General features: G+C 38.9%; 1 protein-coding gene across 2 annotated transcripts in view; it reads left to right on the top strand.

Moving 5' to 3' along the window:
• Nucleotides 1-20202, top strand: part of TSNARE1 (t-SNARE domain containing 1) — a 138068-nt gene that overhangs the window by 107210 nt on the left and 10656 nt on the right. For both annotated transcript variants that reach the window (XM_072410571.1, XM_072410572.1), the window contains 2 exons: nt 13958-14030; nt 16291-16373. In XM_072410571.1, the coding sequence (XP_072266672.1) occupies nt 13958-14030; nt 16291-16373 (156 nt within the window). The remainder of the gene's footprint in view (nt 1-13957; nt 14031-16290; nt 16374-20202) is intronic.

The raw sequence follows: 20202 nt of genomic DNA on the forward strand, positions 1-20202 counted from the left end.
CCGATGACGATTATCGGGCGAGAAAAATCTGACGTGTGTACGCAGCTTAAGACAAACTCTGCAGTTGATTCGTTTTGCATGTCAAAGCACAGTTTGCTCCAAAAGTAAATGAATGTCTAGACTCCATAAAGTTTTTTTTTGCTTTGTTATTTTGCTTCACAGTGAGGATTTTATACACTAGCTGACACCGCACTGCCTAATATGTTGAGACAAACATCTGTCCTAATCCCATTTAAATAATATAAAATAAAATCCTAATTGCAATAAAAAAATGTACCTGTTCTGACTTACATACAAATTCAGCTTAAGAACAAACCTTTAGCCCTTATCTCGTATGTAACCTGAGGACTACCTGTATTTATAATTATTATTTTATATAACTTATTATAATAATTCATTTGATTTAATGTGTATAATGTAAGCCTATTTGATTGTATTATGAATTAAAAATGTTTTGTTTTGTAATAAGCAACCATTAATGATTTAACTATAAAACCTGTGAAAAGTTTCTTTATAATCCGGGTATCCATAAACCTTTTGCTTTGGATCTTGCAACCGCTTCTCATTGTCTTCCTCAGCAATAAGCAAAGTGTAAAGCCAAACGGCATACAGCATATTGTATAATACGATTTACTTTGCTTTCCTCAAGAAGCTGCAATAATTTGATTATTGCAAATATTATGCAAGCAGAGCAATTCTAAGACGACCCCGCTATTGGACAGCCAATAGGGGGAAGACTTGGGGCTTCAGTTTCTAAATGGCGAGGGGAGAAAAGTACAATTTTTAAGTTGATCTCCAATCATGTATAATATGCTGTCTAGTACCCACCAGCCCTGCACAGCAACATTTCATTGCTTATTTATTCTAGAGGTGAAAAAAAAATACTTTTTTGTCAGTTGCTGCAGTCCACCACACCTCTCCGTGGATGGGCCCACAGTGTACAAAACTTTTGGTCATTGTATATGAAGGAATAAGGAGTATGTATCCCATCCTATTTAAAACCCTCTAGACCAGTGTTTCTGAACCAGGGTTCCTCCATAGTTTGCTAGGTGTTTAATGAGCAATTTGTGACTCTCAAGTCAGACTAAGTGACCCCCAATGATATTTTTGGCTATCTGTAAGGGTGACATTCTTCCCAATGGCCAGCAATGTAAGAGGAATTCTTCCTACTGACCCCACACTAATATACTGTGATCTGCTGATATAGTAATTATAGAAGGGGTTCCCTGAAGACCTGAAAATTATTTCAACGGTTCCTGCATGTTAGAAAGGTCGGTAAAACACTGTTTTGAACAAAAGCAGGTAACCTTTACTTTTAAGGCGAGGAGGGTGCAAATAGCTAGCAATTGTTACCTGCCACTTGAAGTTCAGCTTCATTAATAGTATCTATGCATTAGAACTCCAGTTCTGTACAGATTCCAGCTGCAGCGTCTAATTACCATTTGATCCCTTCTGACCTTGATTTTTGCAGACAAATGCAGGCTTTAGGCAAGGGTCTCAGTAAACAGGAGGTAGATACTGATATAAAAATCTTGTCTTTATTGGAAAATGTAATTACCAGATAGGTCAAATGTTTTAATTGCAAAGCGCTAATCAAAAAATACAAACACGTAAAAAATCTTAGTCATTGCACCTAATCAGAATCATTGAATTGATTGGAGTAAGTTTGGATTGCTTGTAACAGGTACCTGAAATGTACATTGGTAGCAGGGGTGTATACTAATATTGTGCATCACTGACTTTTAATGAAAGTTTAAATGTGTTTTTTGTTTCACTTTTTCTTTTTTTTCAACAACTGTTTCCATAATGTTGCAAATGTAGCTCTAATGTTGCCCTTTTCCTGCAATGGCAGTCCAACCATCACACTTTTCCTTGCATGTTTTTTTTTTTTTTTTAAAGCCATTGTGCAGCCATTGAGGATGTAATTTGTGTCCATGATGCCTGAGTTACATCGCGTTGGCTCCATTTTTGACAATGAAACAAAAATGCCCGGGGTGGGGGGGGTGGGGAGAAAAGAAGAGTTATGCAAAATCTCTTCAGTTGAAAAAAAAACTACGGTAATTTAAATTATTTGTTTTTTTTTTTCTTTAAAGGAAACCTGTCAGGGAATTAAAATCTATTGCTGTGTTTTTATTAAAGATGCATGCTCCAGGGTTATTCTATATATTTTTTTCTTCATTTTGCAGCATGTATTACGCTCAGCAACTGGAACTCTTAAAGCATACATTATTTTGTTCATGGTCAGAAGAGCAAGGGGTCACACAATACGGGTATACTTAGTACTTTGTGATCTTTTTTTTATTCTCAATAAAAGAAACCATTTGGTTTGCAGGTTTTTGACCATTTATAGTTGTCATAAATCTCTCCTAGATGTCTTGTATGATTCTTTTTAGTTGCCTACAGACACCAGCCCAGGGCTGCCAATCAGACTTAACCTGAGGTCAGATTAGTGAAGAGCGTTTCTGATTGAATTTGTATTGTTGTAGTGATTCCTAAGCAGTCGGATACAGCTTACATTTCTGCCTGGTAAATGAGTAACCTATAACAGCAAAACTCACTCACAATGCTTCCCAGCAAAGAAGTCTCGTCTTACTTTTTGCTCCCCACATAATATTACTAGAGTTCAGAATAATACAGGTTGACACTCAAAAATCTGGCAACCTCCGGACCTGAGGTGTGCCGGATTTTTGAAAATTCTGGATTTCTGAAGGTTATTTATGGTGTATATATTAAAATGAAATAACACTAAATAAAATGACACTAAAGGAAAAGCAAATTAAATTGTAATGTTCACCAACTAAATAAAATAGTTTTACAGAATTTTAGTTCAACTAAACAAAATAGTGCCTTAGAATTTTAATCATTACTGTACCCTCGAAAAGAAGCTAAATAGCAGATAGTTTGTCAGGATGATCATCTTCATGTCTGACAGTAACAGCATCCTCAGCAACAGGAACAACTTCATTTTTTGGAGGAAAAGCAAGACAGCTGATTTACAAACCATCAAAACATAAACAGCGCCTCCAGAAAACAGTGTATATTTGAAAATGCGCTCCGAAATTCAAGTTGGAAAACTGAAGGTTCCAGGGTATTGAAGGCCGGATTTTTGAATGTCAACCTGTAGTACTTACCTAGCTGATGTGTTACTAGAAGAAATAGATTATTTCTATATTTCACTGTCCTGATATTTGGACAATAAAAATGCAGGTAATTTATTCTTTATTCTACCCTTCTCCACCGGGATCGACAGCTAACCAACAGACAGGACAGACACTAATAACAGTACAAAGATCATAAGCAGTCTGCAGGCCAAAGCAGAGAACAGCAGATTCAAGGCAAAACACAGAGTTCTAGTGCAGTGATAAACATTCGGGCAGACAGAACCTTGGGCACAGGTCCTAGAAACCTATTTCACACTTCTGATTTGGTCTGATGTAAACTAAAGCCTGGCCTGAGATTTACTGCAAAATTCACTGCTTTTCTTTACATTGCAATTACAACGGTTTATTCTTCAGATTTACAGCACAGTATGTGTCTAGTCTGTGCACACTTTTCCACTCAAAGCTTTAACTAACTTCCCGACATTAAGTTGTTTTTTTTTTACAGTCAAAACGTAAAACCAACAAACGACGTTCTGTATTTTCACCAACTTTTAGGTATTAAAAAAAAGGAAGCTAAATGCTCTCGGTATATTGCGGTTCATCATTTCTGAGCGCTGAACACAGGAAATATTTTCTCTTTACAATAAAGTTTTCTTTTGAAGACAGTGACAATTTTATATAGATAAAAAGCGATATGGCTGCTCAGTAAGTCACCATTCAGATTTGAAAATTCTGAGGCAGATCTGATTGATTTGTGGCTCTAAGAAACATTGTAGTACTCTTTGATAACTCTTTGATTTTCCTGTTAGTGAACATTAGCAAGAAGCTTGTCATGTTACTCTTCTCCTTGTGAATCATTAAGGAGAAGGAATTATAATATCAGTCAGAAGCATAGTCGGCAGCGGTCGCCCATCGGCTGGTGTTTTAAAAGAAAGTTTTGGTGGTCTGCAGCTCTGTCACTAAACACAACCCACCCGCTCTTCCATCGCAAGCTCAGACCTGCTTGCTAAACATCCGGGGGGGACAGTGGTGCAGGGCTGTGGATGCACCACTTGACCTGTTCGTTTTTGGCTTTTTAATACTGACCACTGGTCACAATTTACCCCGTAGAAATTTGGAGATGAGGCCAGAGAACTAATTTTGGGGAGTTTAACATTTAGGTGGTGACCTGTAAGTATACACTCCCGCTTTAAGTTTGGCTCTCTTACACTTGGATCTTTTTGAGCCATGATTGATCAGAAGGGGAATACCGGTATGAATGGCACATGAGTGATCAGAAGGGGAATAATCTTTCAGAATCTTTTTTTCTAGATTTTCCTCCTTTAAAATTGGGTGCGTCTTATATTCCGGAGCGTCTTATACGGCAAAAAATACGGTATATATCTACCTAATACCATATACCACGTAGGTTGTTCATTTACTTTTCCTGAGCCCTTCAGAAGTTGGGTAAAGAATGTGTTGTTTACAGTGACAGTACAATTATCCTATAAAAATAGACCTCTATGGGGCTTGTCTGTCTCCAGACGCAGGGCACTACTTAATAGAAGATGAGGCCGTGCAGCGATAAGTGCACTTTGTATTAAAGAATACTTAGCCTTGAAAAGCTTCATAAAAACATGTTTTTATACATGGCTTTCATATAAATCTCATAGATTTCTAAAACTGGGGAGCAAGAGTAGGCACAGTACAAGAAGACCTAAACAAGAAGCTTGCATGTGCAAGAAGTGTGTATGGCTGGCTCCATATGTGAAATGAAATTTAATTAGATAAACTGAACTCTTGGAAAACAACAAAGTTGCAATTCAAAAAAGTTGGAACTCACCAAATTTTTTGTATTTCCACTTGTTTAGGTTTTTAGAAGAGTGGACCTCTGTTAGACTTGCAGCTTCTGATGTGAGAAGTGATTTCAGCGCAGTAGAGGAGCTCATGGTATCTTTCTACCTAGTAAGAGAACATATCCATCACTTCTTTCATCACTTTTAAAAGGATCCTACTTCCTTTTAAAGAATATTGGCTATCTGGACATTTCGCACAGATGTTGTTCTCTATCTAAACATTTGCATTGGGTAATTTTGGCTGAAAGGTAACAACTTAGGCTATGGTCACATTGGCCATAAGTTTACCTCTTTCTCGTGCCAGGGATCAGCCTCATTGGAAGCTACATGTAGCTGACAAATGTGCAGAATCTGGTTCTTCCAATAACTAGAGCTTCAATGCGAGTGTCAGTTCGGCAAGCTGCTAGTTGTTGGAAGCCATGCAGGATCGCTTGATCCTAAAGCAGATCTTTACCTGTCCTTAGAATGAGGTGAGTGGATGGAGGTTTGACATAATTGTGATCCCAATATAAACTTACTTGCGCCCTTTACCACTTTTATTTGCTCCCTATGATCTGTGGGCAACATTAAAGTCGGTGTAAATAAATGATGCACTAATTTATCATTCAAAAGCGTTTATGTTTCTCATAAAGTTCTCCTCCGACAGAATCTGCAAAGTGACATCTGTGCCGTGTTATAAAAAGGAGCCGAGATTGTGTTAGATGTGTAATTGCTCTGTCAGGAGCCTGTAAAAGCCAGAATCCTCCATCCGATAATCCGCAGTGCTTGTTATGAATAAATAACACTATTTATGTCCATGACCAGAAACAGAGCCATCATTACTAGAGATGGCACTGCGGTACTCCGTACCATTCAGCCTTCTGCTAAACATAATCGTTTAAGGCTGAAATGCTTGCGGACTGAAAAAAAATACACACAATGAACATAATTATACATTTATTTAAAAGTACTGTGAATGCATACAGTGTAAAAATCTAAAATTGGACCTGCGAGAAGATTGTTCCTGTCTGGTGATTTCAGGGATAAAAACCAAGTTACAAGTCATACAAGACAGTGTGACCTCCCTTCCCTATGGGTCCATGTGTGCCTGCCCTCCCCCACCTATGGGTCTAAGTGTACGCTCCCTCACCTATGGGTGTAACTTACCTCCCTTCCCTATGGGTCCAGGTGTGCCCCCCACCTCTCCTATGGGTTTAGGTGTGCCCACCACCCCTCTCCTATACATCTAGGTGTGCCCGCCCTGCCTCCCCTATGGGTCCAACTGTGCCCGCCCTTCCTCCCTTATAGGTTCTGGTGTGCCCAACCACCTCCCCTAATGGTCCAACTGTGCCCACCCCCCTCGTCCATGGGTCCTGGTGTGCCCGCCCTCTCTCCCCTATGGGTGCCCACCCCCCTCCCCTATTGGTCCAGGTGTTCCCACCCCCCTCGTCTATAGGTCCAGGTGTGCCCGCCCTCTCTCCCCTATGGGTCGAGATGTGCTCTGTCTCTTTCCCCAATGGGCCCAAGAGTGCCCTCCTTTTCGCCCCTGTGGATCCAGGTGTGCCGTCCCTCCTCTGTGAACCCAAGTGTGACCTCCCACACATATGAGTGAACCTGTTCCCAAAAACCTCCACTGGGGTAAAGATGACACTCCATCCTCTTTCTGTTGCATTTCATGGTGGAGCTATTAAAATCTCCTGGTAGGAGTTTTGTATGGGAGTTTAAATTAGCTCATCTCAAGCAGACATACAGAATTATTAACTCCTTGGCTGCCCCAATTTAGAGAAAACAATAAAGCTGCCTATATATGCAGCATTTTAGTAGAGCCATTGAAATTGCTAAGCATAGGTGCGTGAAGTGAAAAGGTCGTTTCAACCAACTGCAAGAGAAGAGGGTGAGGTAGATGACTTGGCTCCAATTTTTTTTTCTGTTTTCCAGTGGATCTTACCACACCTACCTAGTACACCGCGATCATTATTCACCATCTGTGTGTTTTGTTGACTTTTAGGTCTCAGACATTCCTGCATGTGAATCTCCTGGGTGCATGCGTTTCAATGGCAGTAATTGTTACCACCAGGGAATGTTTTAAGGAATGTCAAAATCCCTTTTTCATAAAGTCACTGGACCTGATTTAACAAATCTCGCCAAGACTGGGGAAGACATGGAAGCTGGCTGATCAGAAAAATAGGAATGGATCTGGTCCAGGATTGAGAACATTTTCCAACTAATAGCAAACACTTTTTAGGAAATCTATTTCAGGTTTGCTTTGGCAATGTCATATGTGAACCCCTTTTTTCAAAACACAACTGCAGTTTGTACATCGTTTATTTCAATATTACATAAGCCTGACACAAACCTAATAATATTCCCCCTAATAAGAACTGACAGATCTTCCCACTCAGCTCATATTCTTGTTTTCTGCCAATTGTCATTAATTAAAGTCATTATTAAAAAGAAAGTTCATTTATTTTTAGTGGAGTAGTGGGAAAATAAGCAGTCTGCTTGATTACTGCTGTCACTTCCCTTGCTGAAATATTGATTTCCCGCCGTTCATGAATAGCATGGAGGGAGAAGGATGGTGGCTGCCGGCAGAAGGAGATACGGAAATAAAGCTGAGCTCTGTTGGAGTAGATATGACCCCTATGCACTTAGAGTGGAACTCCAGGGGCATGTACTTAGGAGGGTACTTGGTCTGGCTTCAGACGTAAGAGTTGCAGCAACATCTGGACCGTGGTGCATTATTGTCACTTTACAATGGCACCCTGATGCATTACCAGTGCAGCACACAACAATGCACAAAAAGCATATGGTGGGATTTATAGATCTATTTGTTGGCAGAGTGGGCTGATTTAAAGCAAAACCTATCACTACAATTTTTACTTTACATAAAAGGATAAATAGCCCTTCTATATAAAGCAAAAATGTGTTTTTTTTTTTTTCCTTTAAATACATTTAAGGCCCTTAGGAGGCCCCTCCCATTCTGTCTTTACTGCCGTGGCGGTAAAGACTGAATGGTAGTGCAGAGCCTTCTGGGATATCTACACGTCTGCTCCTTCAGCGTACGCCCGATCTCCCCCATGTAGGCATCCAAAAAACCTTGTGACTCTTGAATGCCACCATTTTGGATGTGGTATCGGCCACCCCAGCAGACTTAGAGCTGTTATGACTTAATAAGTGCTATTAATCTTTCAATAATGTGACCTGGCAGACATTCGCCTACAGTTATGTTTCTGCAGAGATTAATGTATTGTTAAGTTTGCTACGAGCATTGATTTTAGAATGCAAACAATTTGTCCTATGGTTGTTGCCACTCATCCCAGCCTGTTCTGAGGAAAGTTTTGTTGTGCTCAAAATGCAGGCAAGATATTGAATGCCTAAGTCTGTTTATCATACCTGCACAATAGGCAGAACATAAAAAGTCTTTTTAACAAAATGAATTGAAATACAGTGGTACTTAACGTATTGTATGGTAGGGAACATCTAACAGTAGAGCCAGTTCTCTATGATAGGTTCCTCAGGCCACATGCTGGTATCCTTAACATTGTTGACTCTATTAGTAAACCAATACCCAAACCATCTCATTTTATCTTTGTCTTGAATGTAGTGATGTAAAAGAAACTACAAAAGCCCTTTCTTTTCATTCCAATTTTTTAAAGGATCATATAATCAAGTAGACTCTTACCACATACCCCCCGAGGGGATCGGTTTGTACCCTCATTCATTGTACTTTGTTACATTTGAATACTATTATATCACACTTTTTTTTCTTTTTTCAAATTTTTTTATTACAGCAAACCTTAATAAGATTGTTTATATATGGCAGGCACCTTGCTGTTATTTCTGTTTTTTTTTTTTTTTTTCGTTTCCGATGCTCTAAAACAGTGTCTCTCAACCAGTATTCCTCCAGAGGTTTGCCTGGGGTTCCGTGAGAAATAAGCAACTTGCCTCTCGGGTCAGATTAGGTGACACCAATGATTTTTTTTGCAATCTGTAAGGGTGACATGCTTCTCAATGGCCAGCAATTCTTCCCCCCTAATCACCACACTAATGTACTGTCAGCTGTGGATTTAGAAATTATAGAATGGGTTCCCTGAAGATCTGAAAGTTATTTCAAGGCTTACCTCATTCTAAAGAGTTTTTCTGTAAAATAATATTGCTTGATGAGTTTAGGATTGGTGCTTCCACTTTACCAGTTTGTTTTTTTGGCTCGTTCCCCAGATGGGCAACCTTATTACAAAGCATAGCGGGTGGTAAAGGTAATAACCAGATGCCAATTGCCTTTGTGTTATCAAAAGATATACAAAAGGGGAAAACAGATTTCTGAAAAAAAAAATATATTTTTTACTAGTATTGACCAGCTTGTACCTTTAAAGGGTTGCAATAACATAATTACAGTTCAATTGGCCTTTAAATACCTAAAACATTTTTCTTGGATTGATCCAACTTTGTTTTTTTCTTGTTTGCTTTCAGGGAAGCTACATGAGATCTGTAGGAGCTAATTGTGAACATACCAGTATTTTCACATAGCAACAGCCACTCTGGTGGCATTATCTTCTTCTTATGGCTCTGGAAGGACATCTCAGCAGGCGGCCCTATTTCCCCATGTAATTGTTCTCCCAGATACCATCTGCCCTGTCTCCAGTTTCCTTTAGGTTTCTGCACTTTTAGGTGCATGAGTGATTCTGTGTCATTTAAAGCTTTTACTTTTATCTAGTGAAAAGAGTAATGGGATCAAAAGATGTGTTTGAACCGTTATTCTGATATTAGTTTACTCATAGAGATGTAGAAATAGTGAATTCTTCCTTCTGTGGGGCCATAGAGCGAATAGCAAGGGATGTTGTTCATTTTTATTCAATAATCAATGTTAACAGCATTGAATGACATAGCTTGCATGGCAGAGCTGTTTTGAAAGGTTCCATCTTTGGAAACATCTGTATGTCACATGGACACATATAACAGTCCAAATCCATGCTATTCCCACTTCTCTCTTTTTCAACCTACAGCATGTAAATACTGCACAATCTTCAGGTCAGTCACATTACTCTCTGAGTTCTCTTTATACTTCTGATGGCGGACAACCCTAGATGATGCAGAAAGCTTCACTGATGTCATTGATTTTACTAAAAATCCACAGCCTCCTGTAGAAGGTTCACCTCTGACACATCTAGGATTGTCAAATATCTGCATCCCCTACCACCCAGGGCGTCCATCAGGGACCAGGAATTCAGCACACCAAGTCTTGGATGGACTGATTTCATCTGAGGTCTTCAATTTTCAGTGACAGTCCAAGTTCCTCATTCTAGTTTTATAAGTCTCCTAATGCGGGGTAGCACCATCAGAGCATCAATATTCCAAAATGAAAGCCCATATTTGAATATTGAAATGGTGAAGTGCAGCTCAGGGTACCTACTTTTAAAGCCCAACACCAGCCACAACTTTTTGTTTTGTTCTGGGTTAAATCGGGATACACTATGTGTCGGGTATGTTTATGCCTATATTGGCAAAAATGCAAATCACGTCCTTACTTGGTGATTCTTTGTCAATGCCTGACATGCAGTGTCTTTGGAAAAGAAGGTAATGGAGATCTCTGCAATAGAAAATGCTTTTTTATATAGGTGATTATTACTTCCGGATTATGCTTCAATTCTCTACTGGTGCCTTACTGGAGGAGCCACAGCCAGGGAGGGTTATAACTCCAATCAGTATCCAAAAATATTTTCCTTTTATTAAGGCTGCTGGTTTACTTTAAAGCAAATCTTTAGACGCTCCTTAAATCCCCCCAAACCTAACTGATAAAATGCAGTGCAATACAGGACCAGAGGTGGCCTCTGCTTCTGAATTATATAAGGATTTTGGCAAGGAAACCATCAACAAGAATAGCTAGAAACTGCGGCCATTTATCATAGCAAGACCATGGCATAAAGTAGATATGCTACAGCCAGGCTTATCCATCCTTCCCACCACTCCTCTTCTGCTGCATCTATTTAAAGTTTTCTTCGTTGACTTCCATTTAATCTTAGAATCAAATTCAAGCTCCTTTGCTTTGTCTTAAAATCCCTCCACAGTTTTTGTCCCATTTACCTTTCTGACTTGGTAAAAAAAAAAATACCCCCCTAGCCGCTCTCTTCGCTCCTCCAGTGACCTACTAATGATTTCCTTACTCATAACCTCATCACACGCACGGCTCCAAGACTTTTCTAGAGCTCCCCCCAACTCAATAGAATGGTCTTCTTCATCCTATTCGGCTTGCTCCAACTTTCTGCTCATTTAAATGAGCACTCAAAACCCATTTTTTCAAACTTGCCTGCCCATCATCTTCTGTCTCCTAAACCCTCACTACTTCCCACCATTCCATATCCCCCTCCTATTGTGTGATACTTCCCCCACCTCCTAGATTGTAAGCTCTTCGGGGCAAGGTCCTCTCCTCCTCCTGTGTCACTGTCTGTATCTGTAATTTGGAACTCCTATTTAATGTACAGCGCTGCGTAATATGTTGGTGCTTTATAAATCCTAATAATAATAATCTCCTTGACAAAATCTCGATTGTCAAGAGTTGGGAAACACAAGGAACCCATTCTTCATACTCCATTGATATTTGTTCTGCCAATATAATAAAAAAGACTACTTTCTTCAATTTATCTCTTTTTCTCCTGAAACTAAGTGTGCTCAGGACTTTTAAACCTTCATTGTAAGTAAGAGCTCCTCTCGGTGTGTGGACAGCTATAATACGTTTTACCTTTTCTGGAACCAGGCAATCCAGGCTTTTCGAATGCACTCTGATGAATCTGTTGAATATATCAAGACTCTATTTATTAAATGTCCATTTTCTTCTTGCACAAGGGAACCGCATTCGTAATAGAAAATATGGTTAAACAAATTCCTTCATCTTAATCATCCTTGTCCACTTCAAAGGGATGAATCAAAGGCTCGCAATGACTTCAGGCACTGCTTTTATTTCCGTGATGTCATCCCAGTATTAGTGTGAATCATACCTGCTTGGCAATTAGAAGACCATATAGGAATAGCTAATCAGTTCTTTAGTGCAGAGAACAGAAAAAATGATTTTATTTGATGGCTAAAGCAGAATTGTCAGTAGAATAAATGGGGTTTTATTTATTCTAGCGTACAGTGTGATCTTCCAGCTATTAGTGATGAGCGAATAATTGAAAGTTCTCTCTGCTAGCAGTGCAGCTTATTTCTTTTGTATGGCTCATGGAATTCAGATTATACAATATGCACGTTTGGACACGGGGGGTCTGTATGAAGAGACTCATACACCATGGCACACTTGGTGCTCAATCTGAAACTGCTCCATCCCAAAAAAAAACTTCCTTACCCATTGGTTTCCAACGATGACTAGTCCACATCATGCCATTGAAAGTGCAGCAAAGTTTATCTGTGTATCTGCGAAGCAACTCAATCAATACTTTGTATGATAAAAAGGTGGGTTTCCACCCTTTGACCTAAAAAATTCCACCAGCCAAATTCCCTTCCTGTTGCAGAGTCACACTGCTATAGGATCTGAGATAAATTCACTTGAGCATTATTATCCTGATCAGTTTGAACTACAAGGCTGTGTTGCTGATAATTAGGGATATCATGGTTCACTTTGCTGCTAATTTGTATGGGGCATATACTCCTCAACATTCCTTTCTTCTGGGAGAAATCTTGCAAGATGCCCTGTGAGAATCCAACTCTGGCAGAGTGAAGATCTTTGTACCCACTAATATGGCATACCAGGCAAATGCAAAGGGTATTGGTAATGTCATGTTATGTATGATGAAAGAGCCTAAACCTAAAATTTTCTACTGTTCTATGATGTTTTGTAAAGATTATACATTTTTTATTATGACATACTTTGACGCTGTGTTCTAAAAAAAAAAAAAATTACCCTTTACCTATATATAGTTATGTCACACTCCCCTGAGGAAGCCTAAGCAGGCGAAATGCGTCGGGATATGAGACTAATATTTTGTTATGATGTCCAATAATATTATCAGTCCCGTATGGTCTTATAAACTGTCAAATATAATTAGAAGGGTTTTTGATTAGTTAACCTCATGTATTTGTTTGAAATTATAATCACTTTCATTGTTACATGGTGATTAATTATTGTTTAATTTGCTTTTAAACATTTTTGTATAATACATGTATGCTCTCTTCATATTGTTTGAATATTCGTATTATATCAAGGGGTTGGCTAAGGCTGGGTAAACAGTTCAATATTTGTCATTGGAAAGGATCTTTCACGATCCTTTCCAACGACTGCACGATGCATGAATGAGCGCTATACATACAGCACAGTTCTGCTCTATGGAGGGGGAGAATGATGGAGCGGCACCCCGCTGCGCTCTCTCCCCATCACTTTCATTACGATCGTTCCTCATCTGTCGTCCGTGGATCCACCAGGACAGTAGTCTGGATAACGAGCGCTGTACACACGCCAGATTCTTATGCGATATCAGCCCTGTGGCAATTATCAGACGAGAACAAATGTGTGTACAAAGCCTTAAAGTTATTTCTGATATTGTAAATACTGTTTGAGTACTTGGAGTTTACAAACTTTTCCTAGTTTATATATGATCAAAGATTTTTACTGCCCAGTTCCAACTGTGAATAGTTATCATCTGTTCATTTCTTTGTTGCCCTGTTTAAGCTCAATCTGGTTGGACCTACATAGGGCAAAGGACTCTTCCTACACCCTTCGCTTCAATTCTCTGGCCTAGTAGTCTGCACTCCAGAAGAAAGAAAAGTGTCTTCAGCTTTAAGCAGATGTGAAAATTCTCACTATTCGCCTTTATTATTACTTGTGACAGTCAGCATGGAACCCCTTGTATTTATGTGAACATTTTTTTTCCAGCAATAAAAATTCTCCTGTCCATTCTTGCAATAAGAAACCCTTGCACCTTGTGTAGTTTAATATCCTGCCAGTGTTTTCCAGGTTGCTCACAGAATATCTGATTTGTGCAATGTTCATGTTATCTGTTCTAGAATGCAGCAATATGGATTGATGGTTTCTACATATTTGTGTTTTCTTTGCAGAGTGATATGCTGGATGTCAATCAGATTATGAAAGATTTAGCATCTATTGTCTATGAGCAAGGTGATTCTGTTGGTAAGTGTGGCCCCATTGTCATTTCTTGAGAATTTCTACCACGCCTGTGTAGTAAGCACATATTTATCATCTTTTTGTAATAATGATATGATATGACTTTTTTTATTTTTATCATGTTTCCATTACTGTAATAAATAAATGGATGTTTAGGCTCTTGGATTGCTCCAGTTGATGTGCAATCCATTCACAGCAGTGACTAGACTACCTGAATCAATACCCAAGATCTAAATCTATTCAGTTCAGACTGTACATGCTAAAGTAACAAACAAAATACTTCTGAAGGCTTCTATACAACAGTCTAAACAAATCTTATTATATAAATATTTATTTTTCTGAACAAATAGACATGATATGTCTTTCATTATTTAATATTACCTCCTGGTGGCTTTGCTTTATGAGTTTAGGTAATTTTTAAAGCAGAACTTAACTGAACAAAAATAAAAATAACACCTTTAATTCCGCAGATCCCTTAGTCTTGCCAGAGATGTCCTTGATTCAGTCCTGCACCATCCTGTTTTCCTATTTTGTTCCGGCGACATGATCTTCATCCGTCCGGCTTTGTCACCTGATCTCGCACTGCACAGATATTATTATTTTATTATTATTATTATTATACAGTATTTATATAGCGCCATCATATTACGCAGCGCTGTACAAAGTTCATAGTTGCGTCACTAACTGTCCCTCAAAGGAGCTCACAATCTAATGTCCCTACTATAGTCATATGTAGTTAATGTAGTCTAAGGTCAATTTTTCGGGGGAAGCCAATTAACTTAACTGCATGTATGAGATTGGATGATGTAGCCTGCTGTTAAGGGGGAAAAAAGGAGTGCAGATATCACTGCAAACGCATGAGATCAACTCCTTACCCCCCACCTATGTAAGAAAAAGCCCCTTTCTGCGCATGCCTGATAGGCCACTGGCTGATAGGCCTGCTTTAACCTTCCTGGCCCTCTGATTATGTCGGTATTTTTATGTCAAAAGCAGTACATTGTTTTGCGTGGAAGTTTGTTGTTTAATATTTTAGGCCTGTAATTATTTGGAATAACTCCTGGGTATGATAAGTTTGAAACACAAATCATAAATTAAAATCCAAAAAATAATTATAGCAAATAATGAATTTAATAATTTTATTTAAAAAATGTACATTTTTTAAAATTCTTCAAAACAAGTGTGCAATAATAGAATAAACTTTTGGATTTATTATTTGGATTTTTTTTTATAATTTATTTACTATGATTAATGTTTTAAAAGCAGATTACATTGTAACCTGAGAGGGAGGAGTGAGGTGGAAACTACTAACCCTTAAATGTCTTCTTAAGGTAATATATTATGCCTACCTCTGAGTTGCGTATAGGAAAATAAAGACAAAAAAGGGGCTGGGGTTTAAAGACAAACTGAATGTGAAATATTTATAGGTAAATTATATTGTCAGTCATATAACATACATGATACTAGGAATAAAATCAATATTGAAAACAATCAATCATGTGGTCCCGTCCCCTCAGCGAGGCTGGAAGGGGAGTGTTATAGGACTAGCGCTCTAGACATAGCAAAATCTCTGAACGGAAAAAACTTTACAGTCAATTGGGGTAGTGCGTGGCGTCCCGACACGTTTTGCCTGTATTGGCCCCTTCAGGGAACTTGTGAGCCACAAAAAGTCAAGCTTAGAATGTACAGAGAGAAAAAGGAAGGGATATTGGGGGGAATCGACTGTAAAGTTTTTCTGTTTAGAGATTTAGTTTGCCATTAAACCTCAGCTCCTTTTTTGTCTTTATTTTCCTATACAATGTAATCTGCTTTGAAATTTCCCACCGGGCAATGCCTCCCTAGTGTACCAACGCTCCACGCATCTCATTAGAGGATCTAATGCAGAAGCTGGCCAGGGATCGCTGAGGACGTCGCTGGATCGAGGGGAGCAGGTAGGAGTTTTTTTTTTCCTACCCCGAGTGTGGCTCGGGGTTACCGCTTTTGGTACATAAAATTCACCCTGAGGCACACTTGGAAATACCGCCATGGGGGTTAAGTAATGATAAAAGGTTTTTCTGAATTAATAACCCCATACCCTAAATTCAAAAAATTGTACTTTTAACGGAGCTCCTGGCAGATCAGTAGACACAAATGAGTTCAGCTGTGTAATATTTATGCATCAATACATTTATTTTTAATGCAGGTTGTACACCTAATTCAATCCTTCATAACCGTTTTGTCTCTCTGATGCTCATTGACCATCTTTTAATGTTGTGTTTTGGATTTTCAGATAGCATTGAAGCCAATATTGAGACTGCTTCCTCGAACGTGGAATCTGCCAATCGTCAGTTGGCCAAAGCCAGTCAGCACCAAGTAAGTAGCATAGCAGCAGAGAGATGACAACAGTTATTAGTAAGCTGAGCTCCAGGCACATATTTAACCAATGTGATTTATATGTGTGCACACATCCTGACCAGGAATACATTGCTCCTTTACTGATACAAATACATTGCTTTTTTCTTCACTGTCCAATCTTTTGGTGGGGTGGGGTTTTTCTTGACCAAGGCTGCTTCAGCTGTAGTAAAGGTTGGAATCCTCACATCATGATTAGCCATTTAGAATTATAACACCTTTGGCAGGTAAAATTATTTCCACATATGTAATTGTGAATTTAGCTGGTTGCCTGGAGTTCAGCTTTTAAATGTTGATCCTTATTGTTTTTCTCATAATGTTTGACTTTGCAGGTTAAGTATTTGAAAGATATTTGGTCTACAAATAGGAAAGTGCTTGAACCATAGTACATTAGTTGGTCACCTTTTTCTGAAATGTTACGAAGATTTCTTAATGATAAGTGTCTTCCTCAGTTCTATGGTGCAGAACATACCCAAGTAGGCAACGTAGTCACCTTAACCCCCCCTCCAGCAGTATTCCCGAGTGTGACTCGGGTGGACTTTTTATGCAAAAAGCAGTAATCCCAAGTCACACTCGGGGTCGCTTTAAACTTAAAATAAACCCATTTACCTTGTTCAGTCGGGGTCCCCCAGCGGCCTGCCTGTCCCTGCAGGTCCTGGGGACATGGCCTGCTCCTCCGATCTCCAACCCCATCTCCAAGTGCAGAGACAATCTCCGGGGTTTCCTGGTGACGTCAGTACATGTGTCGGTGCGAGCGGAAGGATCGGCACAAAGTTGTAATAATTTTGTATTGGATTCAATACAGAATAGCTGTACAGTCCAATACAAGGAAATTTTCATTTATTATATATATACATTATATATATATATATATATATATATATATAATTATTTTATATAAATATATATTATACAAGCTACTGTACAGTTCTATTACATGTTTAACATTTTTTTAACAGATTTTTGTGTTTTTTTTATTTAAAGTTTATTAAAAAAATTATTAAATATTGGACATATTTCAGTGAGTTATGCCTAAGAATTATAGCCTACAATGTAAAATAAATTTCCATGCAAAAAAAAATGTAACCCATTTGGACAGAATTAGAATGCAAGGGGAGGTAAAGTGATCCAGTCTGAAGTTTATTTGTAATATAACATCATAATTACAATAATATTGTAAAAATGATAAATATATAAATTATATAGATCCTATAAGTAACTAACTTATTTGTATGATAGGAAGTTAGTGTCACATGAAGATTATCTATAACTTTATTCATGCACCCACTTTTACTTTTTAGCACACTTTTTAAACATATTTTTAATATATAATCTTAGTGAAGTTATTATTAATAAACAGAATTTATATAGCGCCAACATATTACGCATCGCTGTACATTACATTGAGGTTGCAAATGACAGACAGCTACAGACAGTGACACGGGAGTAGGAGAGGAATGTATTATTTTATGGTCCTAGTAAAGTTCAATAAATGTATGGTCATTTATGTTTTATTGTGTTAAAAATGTCATCGTCACTTCAGCTTTTCTCGGCAAGTGTAAATAAAACAACTTGAAATCTGGGCTTTATAAGTGGAGTGGAGCTTCTATTACCAGTCCGCTCCACAAGCACCAATCCATGGTAGGTTTCACATGCCTTGTTAATCTAAATATTTTTCAGTTACTGAAGCATTCTTTATAATTTTATTTCTGCTTCAAATACCAAGGTATGTTAAACCTGCCATGTGCAAAGTGGTTACAGGGTCACTTTCATGCAATTACCATATAGTGATGGAATGCTTCAAGGCAAATGTTGTCACCCATTCCATGTAAATGCATTAAGATGACAGAGTCACCCTGTGACTAATAAATACTGGGGTATGTTGCTGAAACCCATTAGAACCAAAAGATTCCTGGAAGAACAATGAAATCTTCTACATCACATCCAGATAAATGTGGCTAACCGCTTGCTAGTTATGCCGTGTGAGAACTTTCAAAGCAAAAGTTGTATCTTCGTTAAAGCAATTGGAGGCAATGCATGTAGGAAAATTGTTCTAACAATTATTTCAATGTAAGACAATGTTACTTATTAGCAGTGCACATTTTTTGTATCACCCAACATGACAAATTTTACTGACATGTGAGATTCAGTGCAAACTTTTTCTAGGTCCTCATAAGTTCCTCCTTACTAGAAGTAGGAGGCCAGCTTTCTGCACCAGCAGTGGCACAGCATAGGGAAGGGTGGGCATTGCTGGACTGGGCGACACAGGCAGGAGGTAAACTTTCTTCCGCCATTTTGTTCCTTGAAAGCTGTTTGTGGCAGGGAGATGTTGTCCTAGTGGAGGACCATTGACATAAATGTAGAAGTGCAGTTTGTTCCTATGGTTGCCACAGCCCTGTTCTTTCACAACCCAGGAAGACTTGGCAGTTCAATGAATGAAGTTATTTCTTCTCTTCCTTCATTGTCTTCCTCTCCAGTGTTGTCAATAGCAGCAATGATAATAGCTCAGCCATTTTAGAATGGGTAAGGTTGTGTTCACTGAAAAACTAAGGATTCTTTGCTTTGGTAATCTGTTTTAGTAAACTTTCTTGCCCTTTGCAAAACCAAGAAAACAGAATTATTTAGTATAAAAATGGGACAGCTGGTTGTGGCAGGGGCTCTCCTGGCTCTCCTCGCACTGCTTGCACAGGAGGTGCTAGGATTAGCGGAGCGGTGTATGTAGGGCTTGCACTTCTTTGCCGTTCCCGGTTGTAAACCACTGCTCTAGGGAATCTTCCAGTACCATTCAGCAACACACTTCCTTATTACCTTAAAAAGATTCTTGACAAAAGAGAACATTTTTTCGTTATGGGGAGCCATTACTGGTGTGCTGAAGGCTTGTGTGAATGAGCTCTTATAACCCCGCCACAGAGCATGGTTTCCAGCAGAGACAGGCACAGACAATGCCAAGTGCTCGCCTGTAAATATTGTGTATAATTTAGCCATGGCCCTGATATCCTGCAATTCTAGTGCAACCAGGTCCATTCTTTGGCTTTTCTATGATCCTTTTAGAGGTGACATCTTCACTAAAATGAGCCATAGGCACACTAGGTAAAGTCTGTAGACCCAATAAAGATGGCGGCTCCTCACCACGCATATTGGCAGGCCCTGAGCAGGCTGACCTGCCTGATCCACCGGAAATTGCTTAACCTTAGGTTTTGGAAGCAAAAGATGTCTGCCAAACCTCATTGACCCCCAAAACTGATGAGATATAGATTAACGTCTCGATTATTAGACAGGATTTACAAAAACTCAGGCAAGTCTCACATAGGAAGGTTGCAGGCCTACATGAAAGCTTTTCTTTAACACTGCACCAATGAACTTAAGAGATCATAAAAATAGGTTATGAAGGTCTGACGCTTCCCAGGATCGGCATGCAAGACTGAAACAACAAGGGGGTCCTGGGGAGCCCCGAAATGCTCATTCAACTGCTGTAGCCAGCTACATTTTTATGCAGTGTTGTAGAGACGCCTCTCCTAGAATAAAATTCATCTGATTTCACTGCAAAATGTGAGCTTTTCATTTTCATATTTGATTACCCCTCCCAAAAGGCAGCACACTGCATGTCTCAGGCTGAGTACACTCAGTGTTTTTGAGAACCTAAATACAGCACATTTCCTGCCCTTCCAACCAGCCACAACCTCCTTTCATTGCTTGCAAAAGCAGAGACCCCATAATGTAAAAAAAAAAAAAAAATTGTAATGAAGCATTATTTTTACCAAAATGTAATAAACATGTTGATGAGGGGTCA

This window comes from Pyxicephalus adspersus, chromosome 5 (genome assembly GCF_032062135.1).
Source record: "Pyxicephalus adspersus chromosome 5, UCB_Pads_2.0, whole genome shotgun sequence".
Classification (NCBI taxonomy): domain Eukaryota; kingdom Metazoa; phylum Chordata; class Amphibia; order Anura; family Pyxicephalidae; genus Pyxicephalus; species Pyxicephalus adspersus.